This window comes from Plectropomus leopardus, chromosome 2 (genome assembly GCF_026936395.1).
Source record: "Plectropomus leopardus strain MGB_pleo_1.0 chromosome 2, ASM2693639v1, whole genome shotgun sequence".
NCBI lineage: Eukaryota > Metazoa > Chordata > Actinopteri > Perciformes > Serranidae > Plectropomus > Plectropomus leopardus.
In genome coordinates, this window is record NC_142177.1 from 28,738,599 (window position 1) to 28,757,025 (window position 18,427).

Consider the following 18,427-nt stretch of genomic DNA (forward strand, 5'->3'; position numbering starts at 1 on the left):
GGAAGTTGAACTGCAGTAGTGGCTGATTTTCCATGACGTCAGTATGCTGCCATTGTATGACAGTTTAAAACTGATGCTGTTCATTGTCAGAAATTTCAAATCGTACAGTATTTATTGTGACACAATACCAACAAAACAATTATAAAACAAGACAAAGCATTGTTGAAATATGCTTGAAACAGGCTTTTTTATAACAGAATATAAAGGCTCCCCATTGATAGAAATCAATAGTCCTACACATGGATGAAAATGATATTTTCCCAACTCTTTTGTCTGGTTGCAGTGGCCCTCCTACAGAGTCAAGTCAGCACAGGGTTCTCAGGTCAGCATTCCTAATAGGTCAAAGGTTGTTCCCAAATCCATCACCTTTCTGAGACCTTTTCCCAGCACTTCTGTACACTCTGTATTTCTTGTACAGAGAATCTACCACTGGCCTTCATCTGTAGGCAGAGGGTTTGAGGCTGTGATCCCACTGAACAGTCACGCTGTAAAATCTGACGAAGTTGAAGCTGAAGTTGATTTTACTTAAAAAGGTCTAGGAAACCAATTGCCATGGAAAGTGTAAGTAATGTAAGTTATATTTATTTAATTGTGCAAAGTTGTTGCAAATTAAAAATGACAAGTTCGATTACATCAATCTTTTATTTAATGATTTCAGTATACCAAGTTTACTGTGCTTAAAATCTGTATTTGCAGACTGCAAAACAGTCAATCATTTTTTTTTCTTAAACATGTTAAAAAAACAGAACTCTCAGATCTCCGAACTTCATCATTGGCAGAATCCTTGTTGTCATGATCAAGTTGCTAACACTTAGAAAGAACAAGGTAATTTCACTTTTCATTTATAAGTTGCTGCATCTTCACAAAATTAAGCAGGCTAAATACAACTAACTTTTAAGTAAACTTAACACTTAGACAAAAAGTAAACCTAATTTAAGATTAATCATTATGTTTACTTTCCTTTTTCAAGGTAATTGGTCTCCAAGATTATTTTAAGTAAGATTAACTTATCAGATTTTACAGTTCATTAGCACCATGACAGCGGTCATGCAAACAAACCTCCCTCAATTTGCCAACAAGCATTTATTTTACAGGTCTTTTTTTGGAAATAGCACATGTAATGTGATACCTGGTCTAAATGATGAAATATCCTCCTCTGGATCCTTATGCCTTTTTCAAATATTCAGCAAGGCATCAGGCTTTTCATGGACGCTCTATTTCTGTGTCTCACTGGATATATGCCGATGAGGAATGAGAATGTCTATTTCTATCTTTGCTTGTGGATTAAGGGTTCTCTCAACACTGCAGGCTATAATCTCCACAAAAGCCACAGCAACAAAGAAAGTTGGTAGTCCAAATAGGTGCCACTGAGGCACCAAGGACCTCAACAACATCAAGTGTCAACATGAATGCCAACGACGTATACTTGCCAACCTCGAGACCTCAAAATAAGGGAGGATTCTCGACAACATGTGGACACTTTATAGATATATATAAAATTTGGGGTAACTTCTTGTGAAGTTTAGAAGAATATAGGCCAATTTGCTCGGGTTTCAATGGACTAAAACGCAGAGGGCCCTATTGTAGTCATGACTGTACACCTTCAGTTTGGTTGCCTCAGGGTGCTTTGAAAACTAAATGTGAGTGAAATGTCAGTTGCACCTACTGCTGCACAGCAATGATCCAATTACATAAAACCAGAAACCAAGCATTTGTAGTTTGGATACCACTGACCCGATAACTAACAGGAATTTCATAGGAAATCGCCTGTAGCCTCCTTCATTAGAGGAGCTACTCTTTGAATGCTCCAGCTTTGAGATGAAAAATGCTTTGGCTTTTTTTCAACAGTCATGCTACTGTACTTGCTCTCTGCAGCTACACAAACATAGACTACTGCCCATGACGAAGACAACCAGACTCACGATCTGACAGCAGCATTCAATGAGCGATCCAGATGCCTCACACAAGGTCTGGATGGTCAGTTATTCCTGACTGTGGCCTTTCTGGGGTCTGTATGAGGCAATGAGGGCGGGGTGGGATGGGAGCCTGGGAAAAGGGTATGAGTAGAATTGGGGGTATCATGGTATATGATATGTTTCAAGATGCCATAGCAGAAACTAAATAACTCCTACGAGTAACCAGAGCCCCCCTGGTCCTTAAAGGGATACCATGCAAACGTTGTATCATTACTATTTAGGTAGCTCGTGTAAATGAACTATGTTAAATTTCCCTTCATCTTACCAGTGCCCAGATCTCCCTGCATTTGCCTGCAAAAGCCATTCTAATTTTCACTGGCTCTTTTGCTGTTACTTGAACAAAGATTGTATTTTCTCATTTCCATATGCCTGCCATCATGAACACAAAGTATATAAGCGGATCAAGAAAGTAACAACCCCCACCCCTCAAACTCAGACTACACTGTGGAACTAGGCAATTCTGATTAAGAAAAGATTCAGTGTTGCCTATTAATCACTTTAAATGTTTTCAGAAACATATTTTAGTGCACTGTTTGGCTGTATTATGAGAATTTGTGAACCGGAAGTGGGCACCATACTGTCTCCTGAATGGTGGCTGAAAAAAAATTAGATCAAACAGTAAATCAAAGCAGCGCTGATCAAAAATAAACCAACATTGTAACTGAGTTGCCTATTTCTCACCTAAAAAGTTTTTTTTTTTTAATTCCAAACTATTACCACAATAAAAACATGAGATAAAAAGTAACATGTAGATATATTAAAACACCTACATACAATAGCAAATACCAACCAATTCATTCACCCTTGTACTTATGAGAGCTTTAAAATCAGGTAGAGGGACCAGTTCTCTAAGTTATAAATGTTTTGGATGTTTTTCCAAGTGAGAGAAGCAGAGCACATAAAAGCTTTCTTTCCCAGCTCAGTCTGTGCACAAGAGATAGACAACAAGACTAGATCTTGAGATCGCAGAATATAGATACAGTCAGATCTCTGTTCAATCAAATTGCAAATGTAAGAGGTGAGTTTCTACCTCTTGATCAAAAGCAAATGCCACAGCCCTATTTTCTTTGTTTTCTCTGGTCATGTGGCACCAATCTTAAAAGTATTTGTGTCTTCCTACTGCATAGATACACTAGTTGTGTAAACAGACCATCTTCCAGCAGTCAAATACTTCTTTAATCACACCAAACAGCAGCCCGCTTCTTAACTGTAATCCCCCAAGAAGTACATTACAGAGTCACAAGGCACCATGGTATGGGTTTTTTTCTTTTCTTTTTTTTTAACACTCTTTCAAGTGCATTCAACCATCTAACAGACTCCACCCTACAGTGGAGTTATATAGCTGTAGGTACAGGTCCACAGAAACACACTGGTATGTTAAGAAACTGACAACAATTCAGCCCTGCAACCATTAACACAAGGGGTTTTACTTATGTTAGATACCGGGGTGGATTCTAGCTCATACTTTGCAAATAGCCACTAAGTGATCAACACACTCATTTACTCACAGGAAGAGGAGTATGCCGGTGTTGGCCATGGCGTACGCCAATCCCAGGATTCCACTGCCCATGATAGCATTACCCAGGTTGAAGACAGACATGCCAAAAGAGGTCTTCCCCTCAAACTGAGTGTGAGAAAAACAAGCACACACATTAAATCTCAAATATAATGCTCTTTCTGTTGTTTTATGTCTGTAAACTTTTACACTTACATCTGTGAAGCGTATAGGTTTCTTTCCATCTGCACTGGGCAGAAATCCTTCATTCTCCAGTCCTCCTTCAGGATCATCAAATCTATGGGGGGCAAATTTATGGCTGTTATTTAATGTTCTTTCTATTCATTTCCAAAATGTGTGCACATATCTGCCATAGCGTACTTATGTTTGTTTGATTTTTGTATTATCATATGCATGGAAACAAATATGCAGTTAAAAAACCCTTCATAGAAATCCCAACAGACATACCTGACTGTTTGCGTGCCATTTCTGTATAAGGATCCACCAGACGAGACGAGCAAAAAACAAGGTAAACATGCATTTAAAGATGGGAAGATTATGCAGAAAGTAAGTGATACTGTATGTCACCCACCACATTCATTATCCTGGTTATTATTAAAGGGAAAGTCTTATCAAAGAGACAAAGGAAGATGTATGTAAATCAAACCGTCCAAAAGTCTCTTTTTTAGTTAGCTTAACAGACAGTTGATTTACATTAAAGCATCCAGGATTTAGTTTTCACACAAGTATAACTGATACAGAAAGACAACAGGTATAAAAAGTGTTTGACACATGCTGTGTTAAAATGCCATAGACAGTATGTAAGCGACAAAGAGCAGCCATTCATCTGTGTTAAAAATAAAAGGAGAATACTCACTGATCCTCATCTGGCAACGTCTTCATTGGCACTCCAATGTCACTGCTGAGGTCGTGACTTTTCCCGTTGGCTAAGATGTTCATCTCTGCTTGAGTAGGTTCCATCGTGAAGTTGTAGCAGATTTTTGCTTCAGTGTGTTTGAGAAAGATGATCCTTTGAAGATGCTAAATATCTTCAATATCTAGGGCAAAGGGAGAAAGTTATAAATCAGTTATACACATTTGCTTGGATTTATTTGCTTAAAGGAATACTTTACCCACAAAATGACCATTTGGATATGAATTACTGTTCCTGAAGAAAACTTTTTCGTACATGCCTCCACAGTACAAAAAAAAAAAAAAATCCAAGACTGAGAAAATTCTTAAATAATGGAAGTCATAGGGGTCAACGTTTAATAACAGCATAACTATATCAAAACATCCGTTAACAAATTGTCACATAACTTGTGCAGTATAATGCAAGTCTCATTTATCTCATTTATGCTCAGTGCTTCTCAAACACATGCATTTTCGCTCAAATCTTACTATCTAAAACACTTTCGCATAAACAGTATCATGCACAGACAAATAGCATGCCTGGGCAAGAGCATCTGTGTTTGAACCCTGCTCAATGTAAAGCATGACCAGAGTTCACCCATTTGCCAAGGCACACTACATCTACGCAGAAGTCTTAATATTGTAACAGTTTAGCAAAAATGCATGGGTTTGGAAAGCAGTGAACATACAACCGGATAAATATATCTTATGTTTAAAGGCTATGAAAACACATTTTCTCAGATAAGTTTCTTGCAATGGTCAACAGGATCCTAACTTAGTTTTCTGCCAAAGTCCAAAAATTTTGGGCTTTTTTTCCACCACGAAAAACGTTAGATGTTTTATTTTTCTTTGTTTGTTTGTCCCTAAAGAGGCAGATAAAATGAATTTTTGGGTGTCAAACAAGTCTGAGGTCTTGCATGTTTAGTAGTGAATATTTAACATGATAGATAAATGAGTTTTTGAAACCATGGTTTCAGGTTTTTAAAATAATTTTATTAACAGTAAAAGGTTAAAAAAAAAATGAATTTTCACAGTAATGTAATAAGGCTATAATAACTGGTTGATTTTGACTTTTGACACAACAGGAATTCTGTATTGTGAAAAGGGTAGGCCTATGGCAACAGCCTATGGTGTATTTCTTAATACAGTGCAGTTTGTTGACTGCATTATTGCCTATTTTTTTTGTCTAAAGAATATTTAACTCGAGCAGCGGTGGTTAATGCAGTGACATGTCTGTAAATTCTGCCATCAGATGGACGTCATAAATCCTGTTCAATATTTGTCTGTACAACATCTGTGGAGCAATGGCTCTATTGTACTGTTGACACAGTGACTTCCAACACCCGAGACTTGACCTCATTCACTCACTCATTCAATTTGTTCACCGAAACTTCTGCAATACACTAACATGAATGGTACCGAGCTGTAAATGATCACAGGCTGAGATAAAAGCCTGCAAACTTTGACAATTTTTTTTTGCTTTTAAGAATTTCAGTACTGAGCAAGGTAAACAAGTCCAGACCACACGCTCAAAGGTCAAGGTCTGTTTGAGCTTTTTGGACTTTTGTTTGCGTTTGTCTTTTGTGTAGTTAATGTCACAAGCCTGCAGATTCTCAGTGCAACATCCCACACAATGACACGGTGGTCTTTGTGACGAATATGAGCACAGTGTGATCAAACAAAACGCTAATCACTAACAACAACGCGCCTTAAATTACAGAGAAAGTGGTTTGCAAAACAATTATTACCTTAGTACTATGATAACACATTTCAGCAGTATTTTTCCTAAATAAGCTTGGGGCTTTCTGTACCCGTAGTTTGAGGAGACAGGAGGTTTATTTGTCAACCGATAAATCACTGGCAAACTATAAAAATGAGATCTCTGTGGGAAAATTCACATCGTTCACATTCAGTCACATTATTATAACTGGTCATTGCCTCCACTGACCCCAGTGACATAAATGAATCCTCTTCACTACTTCACAGTGTGAACTCAGAGAGACAATAGTGTGTTGTTAGCTGCTTCCTCTGTGACGAATGTACAACAGCTCAATTGTGTTCACAATGTCCTCTCAGCCAGAAGATCACGATTACAGCTATTCATACTGTACAATTAAAGAGGACCATTGATAACATACCACTACAGCTACAAAAGGAAGTTAAGAGGAATAAAACAAAGTCACACTAATCAGGTAAACAGGCCTGTCAATTCATCAATAATTTACTCTCAAATACTACTCAATGTATAAAAATCTTAAGATCAAAATCTGGAGACCATCTTATTTGAAGTTAAAAAAATAAATCATTTAACTTCAGAGAGCCCTTTCGTTGCCTTATCTACTGAGTCGTTCTTTTTGCCCTAAGTTAACATGTCCCGTACCATCACCACAAACATAAAAGCGCCTAATGTCAATACTTTCTGTTGCAACACTAGACTTTGATAATCGTCATTTCCAGAGAGACTGAGTGGGAAAAGAGTGACGTGTACGTCACTTTAAAATTCAGCACATCACTTGTTTTTTTTTTATACTGCCTCATCAGTGATAAAGTGCCCGATTTTAGCATCACATCAAGAAATTGTTCCACTCCTTCTACCTATAAATTACAAAGTATGTGCCTCCTCCGGGAGAATCCAATCGCTGATGAAAGCAGCAGATTAGCCTGGGGCCACAAACATTTACAGTAAATAAATGGTCATTGTGGAGTCTCATGTTGTTGCCGTTTTTCCGCCCATATGATCACTGCTTTGTGCTACACATTTGTCACCTGACAAAACACCCTGTACTGTATAATGCTTCATGTCCGTTACACATCATTAATGGTAGTAAATGTTTGCTAAAACAAACTCACTTGTCACTGGCATTACATGTTTTTCTGTTACGTTGTTCCAATGAGGTTAACGTTTACAAGTGGGTGTTTTTGTTTTTTTTCATAGATAGATCACAGCCGTATACCACCACGAACCAGTCAAGTTGGACTTACATTTCACATCCATGTCTATGAGAACATTTGTATGAAATTTTGTCATAATGTGCATATCAATTCTTGATTTATGGCCAAATATGTGTTTTGTGAGGTCAAAGTGACTTTGACTTTTGACCACCAAGTTCTAATCAGTTCCTTCTCTAGTCCAAGCAGATGTTTGAGCAAAATTTTAGGACACTCCCTCAAGGTAGATACAAGTACACCACACAAATTCAATTTTAAAATTGCCACATAAAAGGTCTTCGATTTCCTGAATGATCTTCAAATAATTTACAAGATCTTGATCTTCAAATAATTCACAAGTAAAAAAAAATGTAATTTGTAAACTCAGTGGATGATAACAAAAATGCTCAACAGGCAGACTTCCAACTAACTCATTCATATTAATTGCTGGCATAAGCCAGGAGTATTTGCCACAGGAAACTATTAGGGAAATCACACACCCATAACAAAAACATGACCAGGCTTTCTCTGGTCTTTTGGTGAGTGGAATAAGGACCTGTAAGGCCACATCAGTCTGTTGCAGTTCTCAGTAAAAGTCAAGGTGCAACACTAAAGGTAAATTGAGGCCAACTTCCGCGTGAGTCTTCCATAAATCCAACTCAAAAACACTTGTCATCTCATGATGCTTTCCAGTTTCACGAGGACACAGTCAATCAGCTGCACGAACACAACTGACAGGACTGAAACTCTGCAGAAACTTCTGACATTAACAGATGGAGCCTGAGATCAGATAAGTTCCTTAAACAGACACATCGCTAAAACTATTTCTGCTGTTGTAACTGTATCCAGCAAATGGCATGCTGGACACTTTATCCATATGTGCGTCTATAAACATGTCGCTCAAGACGATTCAGGACAGCTTGTTAGAGACTCGACTGGTGTGGTTTACGACTTCATTGTTGTGCTGATAGCTTGGTACTGAAACAAGAAATAGTGTTTACCTGTCTTAAAAGTTGTTTGGGTCATCTTGGGGATGTCTAAGTATAAATTAATTACAGATGTGTACAAATAAAAACAGAAACACAAGATTAATGGCGTGCAACGATATAATATCGATGTTTCAGATAAAGGCTAGGAGAAGGTGTGATCCTCAGTGCCTCACAAAATGGATTATGTTCATATGCATGAGTTTTTTTCCACCATGTACAACCATAAAAAACCAAATACTTGCTGCAAATTTTATTGATAAAAATAACACTTCATACTGCTTCTCCTGATCTACTAAGTCTTTGTCTTTGTTTCCTGGGTGACTCTCCTGCGAACTTCCTGCTAAGCGCCAAATGTTCTATTCAAGAAGATAAAATGCATAAACATTTTGATATTTGTTTGGTGAGTAACATGCTGTTTCTGTATCAGTAAAACACATTAAATAAATTCATCTGGGGTTAGATAACATCTGACTATTTACTGACACTGATGTCTGTCTATATGAGAAACCGCCATATGGGCATATGCTCTTCTAGTGAGCACCAGCAGGCTCACCTTACACTCTACTGCAGCCTATAGTGAGTTGTGTTGTGTAACACATCGGCCCCGAAATGGCATGAGAGCGAAAAGTCCCATTCTGAGTTACTGGACTTAGGTGACATTTGAAATGTTTGAACAGGTGGGAGGTTGAATGGCGATTAGCTGTTCAATTTTTCCATCTGTTCAGCGTTAATGTGAGGGCGCAAAACATTTAAGTCTTAAAAACAACCAACGATTATTTCCTATGTCTCTTCGTGTCAGTTGGACATAAAACAGGGCAGGCACAGGACAAGTGAGGGGCACATGTAGATGAGGAGATGCCCATGTGGTGGTGTATCAGGAACAGGCACGAGGTTCAGTCAACAGCGCCTGGCAGCACCAGCTCATCTCAGCCACGTGCCTGCTGGGGACAGAGGAACACATGCTCATGTCCGGCGATATCGGCCAGCACCTGAAACACATAATCTGCTCTGTGGCAAAGCGGGCTAAAGGGACTGCTTTTATTATGGTCAGTTTCTCATGAACTGCAAAAAAAACTTTTAATGGGCAAATGAACTTTTTTTTTTGTTTGTTTTATTCTAGTGGATGTGTCTGTAATGAGAAGGGAATTAACATTTTCGATTTCTATGGCCTCTTTCTGAGGATGTATCTTTAAGGCAGATATTACCCTCATATGCAGGTTCATTAAATAAAAATGACAGATAGATAAAAATTAGCTATAGGGTGTGCTAACCTACAGGGGGTACATGATTTGAAAATATATTGGTATTTCCTTTGCATCATTTTTGTGTACCTTTCTTGCATCTGTGTGTAGCCTTGATACATTACCGATGTATTTTCTTAATGTTGTGTATTTTTTACTACTATTTTGGGATAATTCTTTGCAACAAGTGTGGTATGTCACATGTGCTTGTAGATGCATTGTGGGTATTTAACTTGCTGGTATTAAAAGTCTGAGGAAGAGCCGGGCGCTCGACAACGTCATACAGGAGAAAAATCCTGCATTTAAACGGGAGCTACTTGGCGGTTGGATGATCTAACCAATGTGTGATGTCATAGTAGCTACACCCATTATTTTTACAGTCTATGTCCAGCACCCATTGTCTTTTTTTATTTTTTCAGAAAGGTAAATAAATAAACTCATTCAAAAAATACTTAAATTCATGACTCAGTACACTATACCAACGAAATTAAGCTTTAACAGCAATGACACTCAAGAGTTGATAGGCGATAAAGGTCATACACCATCCTCTACTCACCTCCTCATAAGCCAGTGCTTGATAGTTTCAGCTTTTCTGACTAAATAATCAACATACACCAAAAACTGTGGAAAATATGACAAAATTATATTAAATAGTCTGTGTGGTGATTGAGGGAAATTTCACATCCTGCGTGGAAGCACAATTTCAAGATATATTACAGCTGTAGATTACACAAAAACAAGTCTCACTAAATAAAGCTTTAAAATTCATGAATTTGTAAAAAAAAAATAATAAAGTATGTTTCCTTCACCTTTGGGCCATGATGGTTATGAAACTTTCATCTTCAGAAGCAGATATATAAATGCAATATTACCTGGCAAAATATTGCTATTCTGTGCTGTATCAGTTTACCTGCACCCCACTACACAACAAAAGATCAATAGGCTAAACTCATGCTATTTAGCTTTCTGCATCACTGCTTTCGGTATTAAAGCAGTGTGAGGCATCACATAAACACTCACACACTAGTGATTAAATTACATCACATGTAAGCTTTTGACAGTAAAGTAATTGAAGCTTTTCAAGTTTCCCCTGCCATTTTTAACACAAGCATTTATCAGAAAGTCTTTAGCATCCTCTGTCATATTTTACATAGCTGTCTGATGAAACATGCAGGTTGTTATGTCATAAGATGTGGGATGGTAATCGGAACAAAAGTTGCTAGATATTAATATTAAGACAACTCAGTTGTCAAGGTTGTGTGGTTTGGTGTCTCATTGGTGAGTAACTGCACTATTACAGTATACAGCAGTCTTGGCATGTCTCTGTCTGTGTGTGGCTGAGCCAGCTTTAAAAGCAATAAAACATTTACACGTGGTTTCACATTTACTGTGACATTCAGGAGCATTTGGTCGCTGTAGCCAAGAATAAATGTATATGGGATGGAGAGGAGGGTACAACACAAACATCTGATATCGGTTATCGTGTAAGTTATGAGTGTTTCATGAAACATAATCTCATTAAAAGTCTTCATGGGATGATGATTGATGATGATCTTCTGAGTCCTTCTCACACACAGACCGACTGAATCGTTAAAGGCCTCGTAAAAGGAAGCAGCACTACTGAAGTACTAACAGAGAGCTGAGATATTATACAATAGTCTGTTTTACAAGCAGTCAACACAATCTGTGCTTGCACAACGATTTAGCTGAAAATATTACACTCAGCTGTCACACTGATGATTTGCAGGGTGACTTCAAACAGCCCGAACATCTATCTATGCAATGTTAATCTAGGTAGCATGCAGCCTGGTAGCAGGTGTGGTGCTGGACCCCGAAACTGCCTCTCATAAAACAATATCAGAAGCAAATGCATGAAATGTTTTGCTCTTTTGATCAGCTAAGGGCATGACTGATGTGTTAAAGCTTCCAAACACATTTTAGAAAGTAATGACTCAGGGTCAAATTTAGACTGTGTAGCTGAGCACGAGCTGCAGAGGTGGCTTCAGTCGTGGGAGGTCCAGAACTCTGTGCTGCATGACTTCATCAAGTTAAACACTGGTACAGATCCATATCTGGCCATTAGTTTAGGCTCAGGCAACCCTAAGCACTGCGGATGTATGTTATGAGGGTGACGACTGAAACATCCTGAATCATGGTTAGAATACGGGAGAGGGGTGAAAACACAAAAGCGCGTGTAAAAGAAAATGCAATCTGGTGTGAACCTCCAATCAATCCTGCCTTTGTGAACCTTAATGTTCATTTTTTTTGACACTGCATTGGCTCCATATATATATATATATATAATTTTTATTTATAAGTATACTTTCCAACACATATTACTACAATAACTACTTGCAGTTTAGTATATTTTTTGAAAGTATGCTGATATATAATATAAAATACACTTAAAATTAAGTACACTTTGTATTAGTAGAATTATGTATCAGAATCAGGTTTTATTGCCAAGTCCATTTACACATACAAGTAATTTAAAATAAGTTTTATAGAGTTGGTATATTTATTTCAGTACACTGAAGTTGAACTTATTGACATCTATTTTAAAGTATTTCTTTAAAACTATATGTTAAATATACTTTAAGTTAAGTACTACAAAGTAAATGTGTACTTGTAATGATGTCTGTGTACTTAAAAGATACTTCTAATGAACTGATGTATACTAATTTTTGACCTGAGTGGTAAATCAACTGGACTGCACGGTGTGTTCTAGGTATTTTGACCATCGCCTAAATGAAAAATAAAGAGAGGAAGGAAGTAGCTCTATGGTCTTTAATGCCATTATGTGCTGGTGTGTGCAGTTTCTATGACGATGATGGGTAAAGTGTTATTGACGATGGAAACAATGCCAATTTAAAAAAGCAAACAAGTAAAATGTCTTTAATATCCCAAGTGTTTCAGTCTATGATGTAAAAATGTAAATAAACTAAAGGGTAAGGACATAAAGAAGTATGAGAAAGAAGCTTGAATGAGTACTTGTTCACTATAACAACACACCCTGTCAGTTACATAAGGAATCAGTTAACTTCCATTAATCAGGAGGGCATGTTGACAAGCTGCAGGGGACTTTTCTAAGAAAAAGCCTGGTAACCAACAGCTGGCAGCAGGAGGTTCAGGGTAATTATACTCCAGGCTGCTCATTACACTTGAGCACAGGTTTGTCTTAATGTGTTGACACAATACGAAATGTTACATTTATAAATTTAGACATCGGATGTTATAAAAATGATCTCTGTTTTGTAGCTGTTGCTGATGATTGATACATCAACATGTATTGTAAACAAAATCTAAAACACCTTTGAGACTGGCATGTCTTTGTGAGCATGTGAATTTCTATTTGTTGTCAGTGAAACTCTGTTCCACTCTGTGTATTTACAAAAGAAACACATCACATGAGAAATGTTGATGCTGGTCAAGTGTGACTTTAGGACCGGTTTGCATCAACTGTACAGCCAGGTGATGTAAACCAAGCCAGTATTACAACGTACACTCATTTCTGCCACGTTGTATGTTGCTGTGCGGTGTCTTCATATCGGTTCACTTTCACCACTCACATATTGTTGTTTCAGTCGCAGCTGTTTTCAGTGAAAAGCACTGATAAACCCACTGCATGCAACCTGCTCAGCAACAAATAGCAGACTAGTAAAGCTGGTGAACACAGTGGAGCATTTAGCAGCTTAAAGGAATACTTAAGCCCCCAAATGATCATTTGTACGTCAGTTACTCACCCCTTGTTACTTTGAATTTGGGAAGAAAAAATTCTTTTTTCTCACATGCCTCTACAGTGAATGAAGAATGCAAAAACTGAGTCATTTTTTGATGTATTGAAGTTAAGGTGGGTTGGGGGGATTTAACAATAGCTGAACTATATCAAAGCATCTTTTACAAATTCTCTCACAACTTGTGCAATATAATCCCAGTCTCATTTATCCAGTCGCATGCTAAGTACTTCAAAAACAAGCACTTCAAAACTGTAATATTTAAAACATTTTTGCATAAACAACGCAGGTGCAATACTTGTCTTTGTGTTTGAGTCTTTATGTGTTTCAAACATTACAGTTTCAGCAAAAATGCACACGTTTTGGAAGTACTACTGAGCTAAGGACTTGTTTCATAAGACTTGGTTTACTGCACGAGTGTGAGAGTTTGTAAATGACTATTTTGACACAGTTTTGCTGTTGCTGTCCTTTTACTTCAATTCATCAAGAATTTTCTCGGTTTTTGGATTCTGCGTTAAACCATCATTTTCATCATCATTTTATCCCGAATTCATAAAATAAGGAGAGAAACTAACATACAAATGATCTTTTTGGGGTTTAAGTAGTCTTTTAAGGGTCAGATATTTCTGTCAGGTGTAGGTGGAGACCAAAACTGAGCTTTAAAGGCAGTTAATATGACACTTCTATTAGCCAGGTGGGCAAAATTACAGCTGAAAGTTAATTATAACATTTCTCTTATGGATGTAGAAAGTTGGCAACTCTTAGTTAACAAGCTGCCAGATGAACATTAGAGGTTATTATATGTTAGTGTTGTGTTTCCAGCTTGTTTCTATTGCTGCATAAATAAGTAAATAAAATCAGTTTGGTCTATTGCAGTTTTAAATATTTAAAATATTCTGAATATTGCTGTCTTGTGTATGTTGTATTGTTGCAGGGTTTTTCATAGTCAAAACTTGAGACTTGAATGTTTTGCTCTTATATTCTAAGCCAAGACATATATCAGCGTCTTGTATAGCCTGTTAACTGCTGACATTTAGTATATGCTTGATCCTGTATCTTGCCAAGTCTATGGTCATTTATTTCCTGTGAGTCTTCAAATCCAATAAAATATATGGCTCTCTGTGGATTTTTTTGGGCAGCACATATTGACTTGAGAACATATATTTTGGCACTGATTGCTCCAGAGGGAACAAACTCATGGGAGCGTTGGTACCATTTTATACCCATCAAGCTACAGAACACCACAAAAGATGCTCTTTGAACGAACTGAGAGCCACAAACATAAACAAATTCCACTTTGAATTTAAGGATGATAAGATATAAGCTGCTGGGACAATTTTCAAAAAGATGTCATAATCATCATCTATTATCATGCTATTTAAAATTAAATGGCTTGCAAGAAACATTTAATTAATTACATAAATATATGCAATTTATCCATTTAAACACACAACATCAACAAAAGACTTTCCAGTGACTTAAATATAAATAGACAACAGCACATGATATGGTCAAGTTCAGCCCCTGAGATTAGGAGCCTCATGACAAAGATAATAATAACCTCTGGAGTGTCTGACACTTAACACTTTGGCTGACTCAAATGCAGATATTCACAGGTTTCTGCAGTGTGACAGAGAAGCACAGCTGGCTGCTTCCCACATGGATAAAACATCGGCCACCGTGTGCTCCGCACCTGTCCAGCTCCTCCTCAAACTCTCAGCCACTTTGATCAGTGCGCAAGCTGGGGTCACTGACCACAGGCAAGCTTATCTGCTCATTCTCCACTGCGATGAACCCAGCATGAAAACCCACAGGGTGTTAGTGTTTAGATAGGGGCCAAAGTCAAAAACATACCCCCTCACCCACACTACCTTAAATACACAGACACAAGTTCTCTGCACAGTCAATCTGTGTCCTCAGATCTGTGTTATATGGTTTGGTACTTTGTTCAGTGCCTCACAATATCATAGAAAGTTCCATGTTTTCACCAACCACATTTTTCCATGATGACGGCTCAGCACCTGCAACAGGAGGTTAAGAGCCTTATTTCACACCTTCTCAGCAGTTGTTGCATGAGAATATTCACACACACCCACTGCTTTCCAGGTCAAAGATGGAAACTGGCAACCTGCAACACACTTGTAATCTCTTCCACCCTTCAGCATGTTAACAGGATACATGATACAGATAAGCACAAACAAAAACACCAACATCACTATTATTATCATTATTATTATTATCATTAACAAGTGCAAGAATGTAATAGTTACTGAGAATAATGATATATAATAATGATTGGGAAACAAAATGCAGCGACATAGAAAGTGTATAAAGTTGTGTATATATGAGCTCCACGGACACTTTACTCCATATACATTTTACTATCACATAGGACCAAGAAGAAATCAGCAAGTCATCACAGCTATTTTGGACATTTTGCTCGAAAAATGACAATCAATTGATTTAAAACAAAATCATTATTATATCTTTAAAAAAAAAAAAAAAACAACAACAACAAATATGCCACTGATGTCATAATGATTTGAAATAGTAGATGGCACTGAGAGAAACAAGAAGGAGCAGGGCATTTACATTTAAGTCATGGGTGCACCCTCTGCTTCAAGTAAAACATAAAATTTAACTATTAAAAAAAAAAGACTCTCATAGTGCATGAAAAGGATGCAGAAGAGAGACTTAATATTTCCTCACATTATTTTCAGGTTCAAAATAATAACACGGTAACAGAGTGGCTCAGCAGAGTGTGATAATGTGCAGCATTAACTTCCCACACAGAGCACTCTTCCTCCACAGTGGTATCTTTAGCTACAATAACAAAGGCGAAGTGCTTTAAAAGGCTGCTACTGGCTGTTAAAGCTGTGCTGTCTATATTATACTCGTGCTGACGCAAACTGTGTGCCGGGCTGATATTTTGAACAAACTGGGCTATTAGTGTGGGTCGGATATGGTTTTGATGGTAGGAGGAAAAGGAAATTGCCTTTGCGTTTACTCCATGCCATGTGGCTTGGACACCAGCAACACATGAAGGTGAAAGCTGAGTGAACTGCAGGAAAAAGCTATCAAGAATGGCAGAAGCTGTAGAAGAAGGCGTCGTGGGTATCGAAAGGCTTGATCAGCACTTGCGTAAAAAAAAAAATCCCCCTCACATATCCACTGAAACTAGGCAACATTTGCGCAACACTTTGACCAAACAAGAGTAATACCTGTTTGAGTCACACACTGGCCACGTAGGCTGAAGCCATTCACCCAACTGTTTTACCTGTTGCAATAAAGCGACCTTAACCTGCAGGCTGATCCGACCTTTATTAGAGAAAGACTTCAAATGCAGAACGAGTCGCAGAGACAATAGATGGACAATCTGTCAGTGACTCCTTGAGGCACATGGTCCTGACGTCTGGACTTGGCGCTCCCTGCAGGAGCACCAAACATACTATTCTTTCTGTATTGATCACTCCCCCAATAGGAAACAAAGCCTAATATCCCAGTGTTAACTGCCATGTGACCATTTGCGCTTTGCAAAACATGTTTTCATCCCTTTTATGGTCTACATCAAATGTGTTTGATGGAGGAAAAATCATACTTTATCTAAGATTTGACTTCACAAATCCCAAAAGAATCAGTTAAAAGCAAACATCATGTCAAACATAACGCCATCATCTCTGTAAGCAAAACATTTCTCTGTTTAAACAATAAGATTTGTTCAGTCTTACCAAAGGTTGCTGTCACGAAGCTTCCAAGTTAATTCCTCTGATGAGCGGGAGTGAATTTGATGATCTGATTTTCTATCTTTATCTCACTGAAGGTAGTGGTGTCTATATTCGTGGGGGTTTTACGCACATTCAGACCGTCGCTTTTTATGTCAGCAGCTACAAAATGCGCCTCAAGAAATGGTCTGCATTGTAAAACCATTTGAAGCTCAACTGTGGGGGTCGCGTTAAGGTCCGCCTCTTTGGCAACCCCCCCGGGAGCTGCGCTGTTCGCTGAAGGTTTCACAGCCTGGTCGTGGTAGGTGAGCGAGAGACGAGGAAACCAGAGACCGTGGCAGTCACGCGGGTTTCTTGTCTTTGGCACAAAAGAATTGCGCATAAATGGCACAATGTGTAGTCTAGCAATGCGTAACGCACATCGCCGCGAGAATATGGTGCGTAAATCAAAGAATACTGTGGAGAGGATGTGGGTTACACGTGTGGGCCTTAATTGGTCGTGAGCGTCAAAGCAGACATTTAAACAGGGGCGTTTGTAGGATGTGAGGACACAGGGGGCTCCGAGGGGATCCTCCCCCTGAATTTTTGTTGTTTTTAATGACCAAGCTCTACTCTTTTTATTTAATCATTATTGTTTTATTTCATTTTTTATGTACTCTGGCACCTTACTGAGCCTTTGTAATAGATGGAATTTCATACAGTGAATGTAGCTTGAAGGCAACAGTATGTACAACATAATATGCACTACAACATACATGCACTGATGGCGAAGTGCATGTATGTTATGTTGCATTAACACAAAAAGACAAAGAGATGTCTTGCGGTTGTGATCAAGGCTGTTCAATAAATGACATTACATGGTGTCAGAAGCGCCGAAAGCAACCGAAACAGACTGAAATGTCAACGTTTAATCTGCTGAAGGAGTTCAAAACTAAATTAACTAAATTAGTATTGAGTAGAAACAGAACCCTTAACAACTTCAAATCCTTATTGACTGGAGTTGGAAAATTTGTATGTATAACAGTAAATTTTGGTGGACTGTATTTATTCAAGTACAAGTTTGAACAAAATGACCTTATGAGATCCGGGACCTTTTATTTTTATCAGCCACATCCTTTTTTCGATTTTACGGGTTTTTAAGATTTGAGGATCTTACTGTTTACACACCATACTGCTCACTTTATTTATTTACTTACATATTTGATAACCCAGTGTTTAATTTATTATTATGTTTTTATTCAATGATCACCGAGACCTGAGTACTTAATTTTGTTCTTTTCATGTACTGCAGGCTGGAATGACAATAAAACAATTCTGGATCTTTGATATAACCTACATATTAAGATCCTGGGTCATGTATAAAACATTCAGAACTGAAGCCTTAAATACTAAAGCCTAACGCCACCTCTGCATTTAAATATATGAAATGA

At 37.9% G+C, this 18,427-nt stretch overlaps 1 protein-coding gene across 2 annotated transcripts in view; it reads right to left on the minus strand.

The window, feature by feature from the left end:
* The window catches only part of slc38a3b (solute carrier family 38 member 3b), a 43,204-nt gene extending 25,925 nt beyond the window's left edge, over window positions 1-17,279 (minus strand). The window contains exons 1-5 of one of the 2 annotated variants that reach the window (XM_042507282.2): window positions 17,004-17,275; window positions 4,349-4,529; window positions 3,940-3,960; window positions 3,688-3,769; window positions 3,485-3,600 (exon numbers count right to left, since the gene is read on the minus strand). In XM_042507282.2, coding sequence (XP_042363216.1) covers window positions 3,485-3,600; window positions 3,688-3,769; window positions 3,940-3,960; window positions 4,349-4,452 — 323 coding nt within the window. In that variant the 5' untranslated portion in view covers window positions 4,453-4,529; window positions 17,004-17,275. Of the gene's footprint in view, window positions 1-3,484; window positions 3,601-3,687; window positions 3,770-3,939; window positions 3,961-4,348; window positions 4,530-17,003 lie in introns of both variants that reach the window. The other variant, XM_042507290.2, reaches the window with a different exon arrangement.
* Between the last annotated feature and the right edge of the window lie 1,148 nt (window positions 17,280-18,427).